Source organism: Pongo abelii, chromosome 12 (assembly GCF_028885655.2).
Source record: "Pongo abelii isolate AG06213 chromosome 12, NHGRI_mPonAbe1-v2.0_pri, whole genome shotgun sequence".
NCBI classification, from domain to species: Eukaryota; Metazoa; Chordata; class Mammalia; order Primates; family Hominidae; genus Pongo; species Pongo abelii.
The window spans coordinates 37812209-37829610 of NC_071997.2; the positions used below are offsets into that span (position 1 = coordinate 37812209).

A 17402-nucleotide genomic window follows, 5' to 3' on the forward strand; every position below is an offset into this window, starting at 1 on the left:
TCATTTTCCTTATCTCAACCATCAAACTGGTGCTGCCTAAAACAAAATATCATTTTAGTACTAACAGACTCACTTTCTCCACTCCCTGACACTTCACAACTCCTCCTATTTCCTCAACTTCCCCATACCTTCCTTTGACCCTCACTTTCAACCTATAACCTAGATTCATCCTTCACTGAGAAACTTGATGCTATCACACATAAATTCCATTTTACCTTACCTACTTAAACTCGTCTTTCCCCAACTCTCAAGACCAAGCCGCCCATTAGTATCCTGTATTTCATTCCCCTCTCTCCTTTATCAATTTCTCCTCTTCTGGATGAGATGGATGATACCCTGGCCTCTCCCTATTGCAAAAGCCCTAGTCTTTGACTCTATGTTAAAAATTTTTTTAAAAACCACTATGAGTGCTTTTAAAAAGTTCTATCTCATACTTGAGACAAAAAGCCTTCTCAACAGTAATACTCTCATTCATTAAACAAACGTCAGAAACTGTTTACCTTAGCAAGCCTTAAATTTTAGGAGAAATGGAATTACTTTGCATGACAGTTATAAATCTCATGGATTTCAATTCCAAAAAAAAAAAAAAATCTGATACAGGAAAGGTGTAACAGTGCCTTCAAGTTATTAAAGAAAATCTTTAAAGAATGCTTCAAAGTATCTAACTTGTTATACTGCAAGAAAAGAATCCCCTATCATTACATATGTTCTTTAACACTACTGACACCAGATTAACTGGATTGCCACGCCCAATATGGGAATTATGTTTGAGGCATAACTCCTAAGAGAGTAAAGAAATCTGCACAATTAGACCTCACGTTTTAGACTAATATTTAAAATCCAGCTGCTTATTACTGGGGAGAAAAACTTATCAGTAATATTTATCTTTGGAAGCATTTTCAATGCTTTTTCAGCTTCAAAAATCTGTACGTGATTGTTCATAGCAGTTGAACAATAGCCAAAACCTAGAAATAACCAAAATGCCCCTCAAAAGTGAACGGTTAAGGCTGGGCACAGTGGCTCACACCTGTACTCCCAGCACTTTGGGAGGCCGAAGTGGGTGGATCACCTGAGAACCCGGGAGGCAGAAGTTGCAGTGAGCCGAGATAGCACCACTGCACTCCAGCATGGGCGACAGAGCAAGACTGTCTCAAAAAAAAAAAAAAAAAAATAGTGAATGGTTCAATTGTGGACCATGAAATACTACTCAGAAGTAAAGGAACCAACTATGGATATACAAAACTTATATGGATCACAAATGGTATTATGCTGACTGAACAAGCCAACCTCAAAAGGTCACATGCTTGGCCGGGCGCGGTGGCTCACGCCTGTAATCCTAGCACTTTGGGATGCTGGGGCGGGCAGATCACATGAGGTCAGGAGTTCAAGACCAGCCAGGCCAACACGGTGAAACCCTGTTTCTACTAAAAATACAAAAATAAGTGGGACATGGTAACATGTGCCTGTAGTCCCAGCTACCCGGAAGGCTGAGGCAGGAGAATCACTTGAACCTGGGAGGCGGAGGTGGCAGTGAGCTGAGATTGCACCAGTGAACTCCAACCTGGGCAACAGAGCAAGACTCCGTCTCAAAAAAAATGAAAAAAGAAAAAAAAAAGTCACACACTTCACGATGACATTTACATAACATTTTGAAATCACCAAAGTATAAAGATGGAGAACAGATTAATGGTTGCCAGAGGTCAGGCATAGTGAAGAGAAGTAAGTAGCATGACTACAAAAGGGGCAGCATGAGGAAGATCTCTGTGGCAACAGAGTAGTTCTGTATCTTGACGGCAGTGGTGGTATGAATCTACACGTGATAAAATGAAAGAAAACTATACATACACATTGTACCAATGTCAAAATTCCTGATTTTGATATTGTGCTTTGGTAGGGTTAAATAGGTTGAGTATCCCTTATCCAAAATGCTTGAGACCAGAAGTATTTCAGATTTTGAATTTTTTCAGACTTTGGAATATTTGCAGGATACTTAGCAGGTAGAGCATCTCAAATCTGAAAATCTGAAATCCAAAATTTTCCAATGAGCATTTCCTTTGAGCACCATGTCAGTGCTCAAAACATTTCAGATTTTGGAGCATTTAGGATTTCGGATTTTAAATGCTCAACCTGTATAAGCATTGGGGAAAAATGAAGTAGCATATAGGATCTTTCTGTACAATCTTTGCAACTTCCTGTGCAAAAAAATCTATAATTATTTCAAAATTAAAATTTTTTACATTTCTATCAGAAACATATATAATGGGGGTAGGAGGAGGCTAAAGGCAAATATATATTTATAATTTAATATTGTACATGCACAATAAAGTATACATTAATATATAAAACATTACAATATACATTTTAAATGTTTGCCAAACATATTTGTGTAGATTTTCTCCAGAACAGTTACTTAGTAAACTATATTTTACTCTATAAAGAATATCAGGACCAGTCAACACACTAGCAAGAACTTCCTACCATTTTTAGTAATTACGTCTTATATACTAGAGAAACCACCTTTTATCTTTTGCTTGAAAACCTTACTATCTCAAAATACAATCCCTTCTACTTTCAGACAACAGTTATTAGAAAACTCTTCTTTAAAATATCCCTAAATTGTCATCCTGTAGGTAATTTTCAATTAAAGAAGCAAAAATTGGATACCAGACAGAACTTAATGTAAATCTTAGCTCTACTTAGTTTACAGCTACTAAACTGTAAAATCCCTAAAATATTAATTATTCCAGAAGGGTAAATGAGATGTCACTTATAAAGTATAACTATGCCTAATAAGACAGTAGATGCTCAGAAAGGTTTTAATACACTTTTTAAAAGAAAAATTTTAAAGGAAACACAAACACCTGGGCTTAAGGTTTGCTATTGAAAAGTAATTTAAACTCCAAATATTAGAAATGGTTATGTCTTAAGTTTTCTCCCTTTATGTTTTGTTTGTTTACCTTTAGTTTATAAACTGCAGGACTTCCTGGGAAAAGTTTAGCTGCTCTTTCAACCCAGTATTTTGCTCTACCATCAGTAACATCATTTTTACAAAGCAATTCTGCAATCTTCAACACAAGATCTTTTTGTGTTGGGTTTAATTCCACTGAACGCTAATATCAGAAAAGAAATTAAAGATTAGTAAATAAATTGTATGTATGTATGTAGGAGTATATATACTTATATATAAAGGTTAAAAAATTATCACTCCAACCCTTAAAAAATTCTACTTCTAGAGAAAACATGTTACTTCAAAGGTGTTAAAATAAAAGTGTCTTGGAATTTTCTGGAAATGAATCAAATAAAAATTATATTTGTGTCATTTGAATGCAAAAAAACACAAAAGAACACCATTTCTGACCGTGTTAGACTTACAATTTATAGGTGTTAAACAATTCTATAGCTGTTCCAAGCTGTGTCACGTAATTGTACTATGATACCAATGCCTGTTTTATGATATTCATAAAATATATTTGACTTACTTATATAAATTTCTCTGGGCATCATGTGTTTGGCTATGCAAAGGCTATATTTGAATCCTATAACTTACCCTGTAACATTCAACGGCTTTGTCTGTGTTTTCTTCCAATTCATAAAGAAGACCCAGAAATCTATGAGCTTTGGGATCCCTCTCTTGCCCATAAGTACATATGTATCTGTTTTTTAAAAGTAATACAAAAGTAAATTAAACTTAGAACTGTACTTTTAAATGCTAACCGAAGAATACATCTTAAACCAAAGCAACCACTAAACTCGTTTATATTGTTACTCAAAACTACCACTATTTATGCAGATAACTCAAAAGTACTCATAGAAAGAAATGGGTAATACTTAAAAACAGGTACATAGAGTTGACCACATACTCATTTTACCATTAAATGTCACATTTACCAAATTTTTCTCCAGTGTTATCCACACATAAGAAATGAACATATAAATTGCTTTTTCTTCCTGATCACATTTTAATAAAGCACTAACAGTTTTGCAAATAAATTAGAAGTGATTATAGTAAGTATTTTTAAAGTTATCATAATGCAAAATACTAAACAGCAACAATTTCCCAAACAAAGGGAAATACATTTACACTTTAAGCAAGAAAGTAATTTCTAACAGTACTATATCCAGCTAAAATCGAACAGAAGGAAAATTACTAATTACAGTACCAAATACAGGAAATTTCCATTTCTCAAATCAAGTAACAACTAAAATAAGTAAATATCCTCTAGGTTCCTTGACAGTATTACGATCAGAGAAATTAGGCCAGACCTAAACTAAGGGATTAAAGTCTCACAGTAAAAAGGTACAAGAGTTAACAGTCACAATGCTGCTAGTTACACATAATTTATGTACCACCATTTTCCTTTCTTACCAGCATTTGCATCTTCCTTTGGATGCCTTTAAAAGCCTGCCTCCCAGCTGGAAGCAGTAACACACACCTGTAGTCCCAACACTATGGGAGGCCGAGGCAAGCAGACTGCTGTGCTCAGAAGTTCAAGACTAGCCTGGGCAACATAGTGACACCTGTCTCTACCAAAAATGCAAACCTTAGCCAGGTGTGGTGGTGCGCATCTGTAATCTCAGCTACTTGGGGCGCTGAGGTGGGAAGATCTCTTGAGCCTGGAAGGCAGAGGTTACAGTGAGCAAAGATGGAGTCAGCTGCTGCACTCCAGCCTGAGCAAGAGAGACAGATACTGCCTTAAAAAAAAAAAAAAAAGCCTGCCTCCCTCTTAATTTCCTGCTTTAATCCACTCCAAGTCAGGATATCAGAATCACCAAGCTTCTTATCCCTAGGATAGAGCCTTAGAGCATCACATATTGTGTCAATTAAAGATCTTTTATACAAGCTATTCTCCTGCCTTACACTTACAGTTTAATTTTTTATTCATTGCTGTTTTCCATCTGATTAAGGTATCAGATATCTCACCAAAAACAAATTACGATACAGGCATGGTCCTCTTTTACTCCAACAGAAGACAATTTTTAGAAAAAGTGTTTTAAGCCAAACAATTTCTTGCCCTTGGTATAAACAAGCAGCAGCATGCAGAAAACACTAATTACAGTTTCAATCTCAATGGAATCTAGGCTGGTCCTTAGCATCAGTCTGAGTGATAAATCCCTTATTCCAGAATACACTTAGGAAGAACTACTAAGAACATATTTTTACCTATTTCAAAGAAGAAAATGAGAAAAGGCATTGATTTTTAAAAAACGAATACATGTTACAGTTTGTACTTACTTTTTAGCAAGATCATATTCTTTAGCTTCATAATACAGCTTTGCAAAATACAATCCTTTCATTGACTTCTAAAAAAAATTAAAAGTTGTTTTACTTTTCATACAGAAATATTTTCCAACATTTTTTCAAAAGCAGTAAAAACCTGTCCTAAGTTTATGTTCAAATATGCCATTTTCATTCACTTAAAAGTTTTTTTAAAAGCCTGACAAATGTATAATTCCATGTTTTATAATTTCCTATCACAAAACAAAAAATAGAGCTGGGTGCAGTGGCTCATGCCTGTAATCCCAGCACTTTGGGAGGCCGAAGTGGGCAGATCACCTGAGGTCAGGAATTTGAGACCAGCCTGGCTAACATGGTGAAACCCAGTCTCTACAAAAATACAAAAATTAGCCAGGCATAATGGCGGGTGCCTGTAATCCCAGCTACTCGGGAGGCTAAGGCACGAGAATCAGTTGAACCCAGGAGGTGGAGGTTGCAGTGAGCCAGAGGTTGCAGTGAGCTGAGATCGTGCCATCGCACTCCAGCCTGGGTGACAGAGCAAGACTCCATCTCCCAAACATCATCATCATCATCATCATCATCATCATCATCATCAATAAGCTGGGTGCAGTTGGTAACACCTTTAATTCTATTTAATTCTAGCACTTTCAGAGACCAAGTTGGGAGGCTAGCTTTGAGGCCAAGAGTTTGAAACCAGCCTGTGCAACACAACAAGATCCTGTCTCCAGGGGGAAAAAAATAGCCAGGCATAGTGGAGCATGCCTGTGTTCCTAGCTACTCAGGAGGCCAAGGAAGGAGAATCACTTGAGCCCAGGAGGTTGACACTGCTGTGAGTTATGACTGTGACACTGCACTTCAGCCTGGGTGACACAGGGAGATCCTGTCTCTAAATAATAAATACATACATACAAAAAATAAATTCAAGAAAGCAAGACAAGCAGACAACAGAAGTTAAGAATTTTCATCAGCCTTGGAAATCTTGGAAACCCTGTGGTACCACTCTCTCACTTAACAAACAAAAGAAACCAGCTTTCTTTGGGGAGGAAAGGTATTCCAGAAATCTCTTCTCCTACCATGTGTAAGCCTCTATGGGAAAGAATAAGTAAGTACTTAGGATCTATTAAGGCACTGAGGATTCCCTGGTCCATGTACTGTTTGTTCTCTCTACAGATCAGATCAGTATTTTACAGTCAAGGAGTCAAAAAGGCAGAAATAAATAATGAATTCTTCAAGTAATAAACAAGGTCCACAGCCTGGCTCCTTGGTTCATAAACTCCAAAGTCCAAAATGCTGATGCACACCAGGCTGGGTGCGGTGGCTCACACCTGTAATCCCAGCACTTTCGGAGACTGAGGCGGGCGGATCACTTGAAGCTAAGAGTTTGAGACCAGCCTGGCCAACATGCAGAAACCTCCTTTCTACTAAAAATACAAAAATTAGCTGGGCATGGTGGCACATGCCTGTAATCCCCGCTGCTTGGGAGGCTGAGGCAAAGAATCACTTGAACCCGGGAGGCAGAGGCTGCAGTGGGCCAAGATCGCACCACTGCACTCCAGCCTGGGCAACAGAATGATTCCGGCTCAAAAAAAAAAAATGCTGATACAACCAGAGTATGTTCCATCCATGTGATAAAGAGTATACAGCTACTCAAACATCTTATTTTTGAAATTCCAAGACCCCAGTGAATGTCCAAAACGATGAATAGTACCAAACCAGGTTGCCATCAATCGAAAAATGTTTCCTGTTTGCGTCCTCCACCCACAAATTTAATGTCTTGTCCATCTTAACTAAGCACTTATCACACACTGTGGCTGTAACTTTTACAGTTTGGGGTGTCACAACAAAACTAGCACAAATTTCTTTTTCCTTCTTCACAATTTCATGGACAAAAAGATTTGTTCTTACCATAGATCTTAGCAACCCCAGTATATGATCTTTTTTCTTTCCTAAGTCAAAAACTCACCTTTTCACTTAAAGGAAGCACTGTATGGCTTCTCTCTGGCATATGTGAATTGCCAGCATCGCTACTCTTGCTCTTTGGTGCCATTTTAAATAAAATAAGGGTTACTTGAACACAAGCACTGCAATACTCCAACAGTTGATCTGATAACTGAGATGGCTAGTATGTAACTAGCACATACAGCATGAACATGTTGGACAAAGGGATGATTCGTGTCCTGGGTAGGACGGAGCAGGAAGCTGTGAGATTTTTATCATGTTATTCAGAACTGTTTGCAATTTAAAACTCATGAAATGTTTATTTATATAATCTTCCATTCAATATTTTTGGACCACGGGTGACACAGGTAAGTAAAACCACATAATGCAATACTGTGGATAAGAAGGGACTACTGTACCAGCAACGAACAATCAGAAAAGGAAATTAAGAAAGCAATTCCATTTACAATCACATCTAAAAGAAAAAAAATGCCTGGGAATAAATGTAAACAAGGAGGTGAGAGACTTGTATGCTTAAATTACAAAATGTTGCTCAATGCCAGGCTAACACCTTCAATCCCAGCACTGGCGACAGAGCAAGACTCCGTCTCCAAAAAAAAAAAGAACTATAGCAATCTTAACAAAAATAATACACAACAGTCAGGACAGCACGTAAAGGAACAAGGCTTGTTCCCCCCTTCCTTTTTTTTTTTTTTTGAGATGGAGTCTTGCTCTGTCGCCAGGCTGCAGTGCAGTGGCTCGATCTCTGCTCACTGCAACCTCTGCCTCCCGGGTACAAGCTGGGACTACAGGCGCACGCCACCATGCCCAGCTAATTTTTAGAGATGGGGTTTCACCATGTTGGCCAAGATGGTCTCGATCTCTCGACCTTGTGATCTGACTTCCTCCGCCTCCCAAAGTGCTGGGATTACAGGCGTCAGCCACCGAGCCCGGCCAGTTCCTCCTTTTCAAAATGAAGAAATAGATTCAAGGTACAACGCCAAAACATAATAGAAAAATAATTCCATTACCTTCTTTGCTTCCAACTATATTATTAAAGTAGACAATCTTAAGATAATTAAACAACTTTACAAATTATTCTTCTATATGATCTTTTGCCTCTAACCTGCTCACTTTACAAGAGAACTGAAGCTCAAGCAGGTAAATGCCTTGTTTAAAGATATACAGCTAGGAAGGAGCACAGCCCATGTTATGTAAACAGGACAATATCTGATTCAAGCAGTACTTCTTTACATGACAGCAGATGTCACTATAAGCAAATACCTGAATTCACTTAAGCTGCCAAATATCAAGAACTGATGTAGGGCTGAAAAAAGGAACAGTAAGACCCTAAGAGATGCCACATCATCTCTATCTTGCACAGTAAGATAGAGATGTAACTGTAATTGTTCAAAACTTAATATTTGTGGCCTACTTTTTCATTATGCAGTTCTAAATTTCTTTTTTTTTTTTTTTAATTCAGACGGAGTCTCGCTCTGTTGCCCATCTTGCACAGTCAAATGAATCTCCCTCCCCCTAAAATCCTCCAAAAAAGCTGCTGTTCTCAATAAACGCATCTGATCAGCTCCAAATCTGTGGAGTCCCAACAAGGGTGAAGGCCATGATTATACAGGACAATGAGGAAAAGTCTAGATACTGAACCATGAGTTCCCCCAATCTTCTTCCCCTGGAACATAAGGGTAAGGAAATCTCTCAAAAGGCAGAACAAACAAAAGAGGAGAATAAGAGAAAAATTAGAGAAACTCCAGCTTTCAGGTAAACATCATTAAAAAAAGGGTAAGAAACGGTCAAAGAAATAATACAAGAAATGCTACAGAACTGAAAGAAATGAGTATCCCAATTGAAAGGACACTTCCAGAAAACCTTTAAGTTACCAAGAACAAGAATCTCATCGGACTCCTAACAACAGAAGTTCTAGAAAATGGAGCAATGCTTTCAAAATTGCGAAAAAAATGATTTCAAACTCAGAATTCGATAACCAAATGATCAACTGAATTAAGTAAAGATGTTTTACAGACATACCATTAGTTTCAAGACCAGCCTGACCAACATGGTGAAATCCCGTCTCTACTAAAAATAGAAAAAATTAGCCGGGCGTGGTGGCACACACCTGTTATCCCGCTACTCGGGAGGCTGAGACAGGAGAATCGCTTGAACCCGGGAGGCGGAGGTTGCAGTGAGCTGAGACCATGCCACTGCACTCCAGCCTGGGCAACAAAGCAAAACTGTCCCAAAACAAAAACAAACAAAAAAAACCTCTCATCCACTTTTCCTCAAAGCAAGTGAGACTATGCTACACCAAAACAAAGAAAGTAAATCAAGAGGACATGAGATAAAAGAAACAAAGGGTCTAACTCAGAAAAAAGATGAAGGGAATTCTCAAACTGATGATAAAGGGAAGTCCCAAGAGCACAGCTGTGTAGCAAAGAGGAAGAAAAACCAATCCGGGTTGGAAAAGTCAGTTAGTAAGGGTATTCCAGGTAGACAGACAATCAATCAATCAACCAACCAATCAATCGATGTTTTAAGCTGAAATTGATGGGATTATGTGACCAGTGTGACCACATTTGAGGGTTTAAATTGCTGAGTTTAAGTAAACAAGTAGTAACACAACATACAAGCAAACCAAAAAATAAAGCAATTATTCAGTCCAGGAAAAACAAAACTGCACAACAAGGGCAATTCAAATGCAAAAATATTTACCTTATATTTATATAAATGTTAAATATTCATTTAAACAAAAACTGCAATAACAGTACTGAAAGAATGAGGGGCAAACCTAAGTGTCTGAGGACAGTTTCGGAGGAGCATAACAGCCAGTACAGAATGTCTAAAATGGGGCTGGGCGCGGTGGCTCACGCCTGTAATCCTGGCACTTTGGGAGGCTGAGGCGGGCGGATCATGAGGTCAGGAGATTGAGATTATCCTGGCTAACACGGTGAAACCCCGTCTCTATTAAAAATACTAAAAAATTAGCCGGGTGTTATGGCGGGTGCCCGTAGTCCCAGCTACAGGCTGGGGCAGGAGAATGGCGTGAACCCAGGAGGCAGAGTTTGCAGTGAGCCGAGATCGCGCCACTGCACTCCAGCCTGCGGGATAAAGCGAGACTCCGTCTCAAAAAAAAAAAAAAAAAAAGAAAAGAAAATGTCTAAAATGGGAGAAAGGGAATTAAAAATAACAAAAGTATATATGTGTGTTACTCGGAAGTATGAAGTATAGATGTAAAGGGCAGAAAAAACAACTAACAGCTGTCAAAGGTGCCTGCCTGTAGTCCTAAGTACTCAGGAAACAGAGGTAGGAGGATCATTTATGCCCAAAAATTTGATGCCAGCCTGGGCAACACAGCAAGACCCTATTCTAAAAAAATAAAAATAAAAATAAGAGCTGTCAAGTAGCCTTTGAGAAGTAGGAATCAGCTGCAGAATAAGAAACCAACTTGACAGAACATAGAAAAACTAAACAGAAGCCATCTGGAAAAAGAAAAACTAGAGAAAGAATTTTTTTTTTCCTTTTTTTCTTTTTTTTTTTTTTTTTGGAGACAGAGTCTCGCTCTGTCACACAGGCTGGAGTGCAGTGGTGCAATCTCTGCTCACCACAACCTCTGCCTCCAGGGTTCAAGCAATTCTCCTGTCTCAGCCTACCGAGTAGGTGGGACTACAGGCACCTGCCACCACGCCCGGCTCATTTTTGTATTTTTAATAGAGACGGATTTTCACCATATTGGTCAGGCTAGTCTCTCGGCCTCCCAGAGTGCTCGGATTACAGACGAAGAATATTTTTAAGAAGGGCGAAAGCACATGTGAGGGAGGAAAAAAATGGCAAAACAAGAGGAGACTAACAAATGAAAGCACAGTGGAAGACTAGAAAGATATAATATACAGACGCATCATGACACTCCAAAACTCAGACATTCTAGAAAGCATGGTCGGTTCACAGATAGCCAGCCTCTGCCAAACGGGGGGAGAATACTAACCTCTTTATATTCTTCACAGCCACTGCCTCTTCTCCCTCCATTCTTTACCTTCTATCCAAAGCACCCTGTTTTGTCATTTCACTCAAACCTAACTTTACAGAATAGCTTCACATGTTCCAAAGTTACTCACTAGTTAATCCATATTCTGCTGAAATCCCCAGGTTCTAATGTAAATGACTTTCAATTTGGGAAAAAAAAAGACTCTGTAAGTGTAAGAGAGGTGGTCATAATAACCAATCCTCAAAATTTTGCCACTACTCCACTTTATTTAATGGAAAAGTTATGTAGTTGAAAGAACATTCTAATTTCTGTCTAGACCAGTGGTTTTTAATCTTTTGGAAGCCAAGGTCCCCACTAAGAATCTCAGAAAGGCTCTAAGCTTGCTTTTTTTTTTTTTTATTAAGCTTGTTTAAAAAAAAAAAAATCAGGCTGAGCAGAGTGGCTCACACCTGTAATCTCAGCACTTGGGGCCAAGGCGGGAGGATCACTTGAGCCCAGGAGTTGGAGACCAGCCTGGGTAACATGGTAAGACCCCGTCTCTACATTAAAGAAAAAAGCCAGGCATGGTGGCGCATGCCTGTAGCTCGCATGCCTGTAGTCTCAGCTACCCAGGTGGCTAAGGTGGGAGGATGGATTGAGCCCAGGATGTCAACGCTGCAGTGAGCCACGATCCCGCCACAGCACTCCAGCCTGGGAGATAGAAAGAGACCTTGTCTCAAAAATAAAATAATGGCCGGTGCAGTGGCTCACGCCTGTAATCCCAACACTTCGAGAAGTGGAGGCAGGGAAATCACTTGAGCCCAGGAGTTCAAGAACAGCCTGGGCAACATGGTGAAACCCAGTCTCTACCAAAAATACAAAACAAAACAAAACAAAACAAAACAGCGGGTGTGGTGGGTATACCTGTGGTCCCAACTACTCGGGAGACTGAGGTGGGAGGATCGCTTGAGCTGGGGAGGCGGAAGTTGCAGTGAGTCGAGATAGTGCCACTGCATCCAGCTGGGTGACAGAATGAGACCCCAACTCAAAAAAAATAAAATAACACAAAAATTAAAGTCTTTAATTTCAGGAGTTACAGGAACCCTCAATTAAGGTCTGTTTTAGACTCTATCATCACATTCATATTTATACTATGCTAGCAGTTTGAAATTACAATGTACAAGTAGATATCTATCCTCCTTCTCTGGAAGAATAGACTGTAACTTACTCCACTGTTCCCAAGAGAAACTAAATCAGACCCACTGCCAAAATTCTGCTGCACTACCTATTTGACTCTGAACAAGTATCTTAAATCTCTACAGGTCTCAATATCCACAGGGTTGCTGGAAACGCAAAATAAGATAACCTATGCTTAGTTATGATAAGAGACACAATTGTGCTACTATTATAATCATGGTCATCCGTGAGTTTCCGGTTTTTTTTTTTTTTGGAGTCTCCCTCTGTCGCCCAGGCTGGAGTGCAGTAGCGCGATCTCGGCTCACTGGAACCTCCGCCTCCCGGGTTCAAGCGACTCTCCTGCCTCAGGCCTCCCGGGTAGCTGGGACTACAAGCGTGCGCCACCACGCCCGGCTAACTTTTTTTGTATTTTTAGTAGAGACGAGGTTTCAACATGTTAGCCAGGCTGGTCTCGAACTCCTGACCTCAGGCAATCCGCCCTCCTCGGCCTCCCAAAGTGGTGGGATTACAGGCGTGAGCCACTGCGCCCCACCAATATCCTTTTAACATCAACAATAAAAACAGTGACTTGTAGCTAACATTTACTGCTATGTGTCAAGCACAACCCTAAATGTTTAAAATGGATCATCCTATCAAATTCTATTAATGTTACAATTCCATCTATGGATGAAAAGCGTAACTGGCCCCAAATACCCAGCTTATAAACGACAGTGCTGTGATTATTCAAGCCAAAGCAAACTGACTCAAGATTCTGTGCACATCCACCTTTAATAGCTTTTTCCGTCACTCTTTAGATCCAATTACTAAAGTCTTATTGAATCCAAAATAGATCACATTATTTACCTGTAAAGAGGAAAAATACCCTAAAAACATTTGTGGAAAAGGTTAAAAATTGTAAGCCATACTAACGATTTGTAAGAACTTTAGAATTTTTTTTTTTTAAGCAAAGGCAGCTACCAAAGTGTTCTGGGGGGAGGCGGAGGGGGGCGAGGGAGGTGAGTATGAGGAGTGGATGGAGGTGCACCCTTATAAATGGACAGCGACAAACACCTCATACTCAAAACAAGGGGATTTCCCGTGTCATTTGCGCCGTCGGGCCATTGCAAACGTCCGCGCTGAGATGCCTACGTTGTCACTCGACACAGCCGCCAAAGCTCACCCCGGAGCTGCGTCAGTCCCCACTGGGTTCCTCCAGGCCAAAGAGGTACGACCTCCGCCGCAGCATACAAAGTAAATGCCCAGGAGATGGGAAGAAACCCCCCGATATAGCACCCGGGTGCCCAAGACCCCGAGAACTAGGCCACGCCGGTACTACGCGGCGCGCCATCGGCCAGAAAGCCTGGGCCAGGGCGGGCCCACGAGTGAGCACCGTCGGGAGCGAGCACCGTCGGGAGCGAGCACCGTCGGGAGCGAGCACCGTCGGGAGCGAGCACCGTCGGGAGCGAGCACCGTCGGGAGCGAGCACCGTCGGGAGCGAGCACCGTCGGGAGCGAGCACCGTCGGGAGCGAGCACCGTCGGGAGCGAGCACCGTCGGGAGCGAGCACCGTCGGGAGCGAGCCGGGAGAAAGAGCAAGCGCCGGCGCCAACGGTCTCCCGTCCACCGCGGTCCCCCCAGGACTCTCCCTGCGCTTGCAAGCGCCACGCCGCCCACAGGACTGCGCTAGCCGGCCGGCGCCTAAACAGAGCGCACCAGGGAGCAGCGCCTGTCGGGAGCCATGACGCCTGAGCCGCGCCAGGCCGCCGCCTAGCCAGGTCGAGGCCATTGGTCTCTCCGAGACCCACTCACCTCTCTAGGCGACGGGGCGGAGCCCTGCACGGAGGCGATATACCGCTCCACGTCGGCCTTGCTGCGCCTCATCGCGCCGCCAACCTGACTGCCGAGCCTCCTGAGACCAACGCTCAGCCCTGCAGCAGTCGCCACTTCCAAGAGGAAAGCGCCTGCAAGCCAGTGACGCAGCGGCGTAGCCAGTGGAGACCATTCTGACGCACTTGCGTACTGGTCAGCACTGTGCGTCACACTGGCGACGTCGGCGCTCGAGCTGCACTCCGCCGGGCTCTTGGCAGCGCCCTGGTCTCTGAGGGTGTCTTGGCAAGCCCGGATCAGATTTCGGCCGCCAGCGTCCACAGCTGACAGAGGGAGACTCCGTCTGAATTAAAAAAAAAAAAAAAAAGAGAGAGATTTAGAACTGCGTAATGAAAAAGGCCACAAATATTAAGTTTTGGACAATTAGAATTTTTTAAACAGTCATCTTTCGGCGGGGGATTGGTTCCAGAACCACCGGCTTATGCCAAAATCCACGCATTCCGCCGGGCGCAGTGGCTCACGCCTATAATCCCAGCACTTTGGGAGGCCAGGCAGGCGGATCACCTGAGGTCAGGAGTTCGAGACAAGCCTGGCCAACATAGCGAAAGCCCATCTCTACTAAAAATACAAAAAATTACCTGGGCGTGGGGGTGGGCCCCTGTAATCCCAGCTACTCAGGAGGCTGACGCATGAGAATCGCTTGAAACTGAGAGGCGAGGGTTGCAGTGAGCTGAGATCGCGCCACTGCACTCCAGCCTGGGCGAGAGTAAGACTTCCTGAAAAAAAAAAAGAAAGAAAGAAATCCGCACATTCTCAAATCCCGCAGTCAGTCCTGCGGATGGAACACTTAGAGGAAAAGTCAGACCTCTCTATATGCAGGCCCCTCCAACACTGTATTTTCTGTCGGCTTATAAGTGGACCCAGGCAGTTCAAACCCATGTTATTCAAGGGTCAACTGTGTATATAGGAATAGCCATTCACCTGGCACAGTGGCTCAAGCCGGTAGCCCCAGCACTTTGGGAGGTGGAGGCGGGAGGATCCCTCGAGTCCAGGAGTTCCAGGTTACAATGAACTGTGATAGCACCACTACATTCCATCCTGGGCACCAGAGTGAGACCCTTGTCTCAAAAAAAAAAAAAAAAAAGGAAAAGGAATAGCCCCCCCAAATCTATATATATTTCACTAGCACAATAACAGAACATACCAAAATTTAACAGTAATAATGTCAAGATTTTGAGCGGTCTGTATTTTCCAAATCTTCAAAAATGTCGATTTTGGGAATTTGGATGTTAAAATCTTACTTTTAAAACAAAATTTAACAAAACATTTTTAATAGTGAGAACCTTTTAGATTTTAAAAGCTCACATTTGTGTAAACATTACAGTCTTAATTATGTGGGCAAATATCAAATGCGTTGACATTTTTAACTGGAAATTTGGGCTATTTTGGTTGTGGATAATTTTTTATCCTTTTTGTTTTTCCATATTTTCTAAATTTTGATATAATGAACAAGTATTGCCTTTCTAAAAAAGGAAAAACAGCATTTTGTTTTATTTCAACCATATTGGATGTGAATAAAAGAAAAGAAAAAGATGATTCTGAGCTTACCAGTGTGTGTGACCCACATTAACAGAAATGACATGTAAAGACAATCTAGTTTGGAGTGGAAAATCCTATTTTAGGTAGTTGATTTCTTTCACTTGAGGTACCATTTATATATCCATGTGGGGACAGCCTAGTAGGAAGATGAAATGGTAGGACAAAGATCTTGATGCAAGTCAGTAGTCATGGCACAGTTCTGAGGCTCAGCTACTCCAAAGGCAGAGGGTTAAAACATCCCTTTAGCCCAGGAGTTGGAGACTGCAATGAGTTATGTTCATGCCTTTGCACTCCAGCCTCTGGAAGAGAATAAGATTCCTATCTCTAAAATGAAAAGAGGGCCAGGGGCGATGGCTTACGCCTGTAATCCCAGCACACTGGGAGGCCCAGATGGGCGGATTGCTTGAGGCCAGGAGTTCAAGACCAGCCTGGCCAACATGGTGAAACCCCATCTCTACTAAAAATGCAAAAATTAACTGGGTATGGTGGTGCATGCCTGTAATCCCAGCTTCTTTGGATGGCTGAGGCACCAGAATTGCTTGAACCTGGGAGGTGGAGGTTGCAGTGAGCTGAGATCGTGCCAGTGCACTCCAGCCTGGGCGACAGAGCAGACTCTGTCGCAAAAAATAATAATAATAATATTTAATTAATTTCAAAATAAAAACCAAAAGAGAAGATCTGATGGACTTAGAAGTCATATATCTCAGGTGATAGGTGAAACCACCAGTTTGCCTTGAAAAGTGTGTTGATAACAATAGCCATAGCTAACAAGTACTTGCTGTGTTCCAAAGCTCTTTTTGTTAGCACTTCATTTGTATTAACTAATTTCATTCTTCCACCAACTTTGTAAGGGTACTGTTATTATCCTCAGTTTTTACCGATAAGGAAACCAAAAGACAGCCAGGCACCATGGCTCATGCCTGTAATCCAAAACTTTGGGAGGCTGAGGTGGGAGGATCACTTGAGCCCAGTAGTTCAAGACCAGCCTGGGCAATATAGCAACACCCTGTGCTTACAAAAAAAAAAAAAGAAATTAAAAACTAGCCAGGCATGGTGGTGCATGCCAGTAGTCCCAGCTATTTGGGAGACTGAAGCAGGAGGATCTCTTGAGGCTGGGTGTTGGAGGCTGCAGTGAGCTATGTTCACTCCACTGCACTCCAGCTTATGTGACAGAGAAAGACCCTGTCTCAAAAAAAAAAAAAAAGGAAACCAAGAGAATGAGCACTGAAGCAACTTGCCCAAACACACTGACCTAGTAAAAATGGTATCATTAATCCATTTATGTTGAATATACTGAAAAGGAGTGCCCAAAGAGAGAGCCTTCTTTTTTTTTTTTTGAGACGGAGTTTCACTCTGTGGTCCAGGCTGGACTGCAGTGGCACAATCTCGGCTCACTGCAACCTCTGCCTCCCAGCTTCAAGCAATTCTTGTGCCTCAGCCTCCTGAGTAGCTGGGATTACAGGTACGTGCCACCACACCTGGCTAATTGGTGTATTTTTAGTAGAGACAGGGTTTCACCATGTTGGACAGGCTGGTCTTGAACTCCTGGCCTCCAGTGATCCATCTGCCTCGGCCTCCCAAAGTGCTTGGATACAGGTGCCCGGCATTCACCGCTCCCAGCATCCAAAGAAAGAATCTTCTTGAGGAACTCAAA

The 17402-nt window shown here is 41.8% G+C and overlaps 2 protein-coding genes across 4 annotated transcripts in view; both read right to left on the bottom strand.

The window, feature by feature from the left end:
- Positions 1-14301, bottom strand: part of LOC100449628 (E3 SUMO-protein ligase RanBP2-like) — a 47854-nt gene extending 33553 nt beyond the window's left edge. For all 3 annotated transcript variants that reach the window (XM_054547855.2, XM_054547863.2, XM_054547864.2), the window contains exons 1-4: positions 14132-14301; positions 5234-5301; positions 3548-3653; positions 2958-3110 (exon numbers count right to left, since the gene is read on the bottom strand). In XM_054547855.2, coding sequence (XP_054403830.1) covers positions 2958-3110; positions 3548-3653; positions 5234-5301; positions 14132-14203 — 399 coding nt within the window. In that variant the 5' untranslated portion in view covers positions 14204-14301. The remainder of the gene's footprint in view (positions 1-2957; positions 3111-3547; positions 3654-5233; positions 5302-14131) is intronic.
- Positions 14302-14407: 106 nt separating this feature from the next.
- LOC100446839 (LIM and senescent cell antigen-like-containing domain protein 1) overlaps positions 14408-17402 on the bottom strand; it is a 59638-nt gene continuing 56643 nt past the window's right edge. Inside the window, exon 8 of the mRNA XM_063713539.1 lies at positions 14408-14492. Within this exon, the coding sequence (XP_063569609.1) occupies positions 14446-14492 (47 nt within the window). The 3' untranslated portion in view covers positions 14408-14445. The remainder of the gene's footprint in view (positions 14493-17402) is intronic.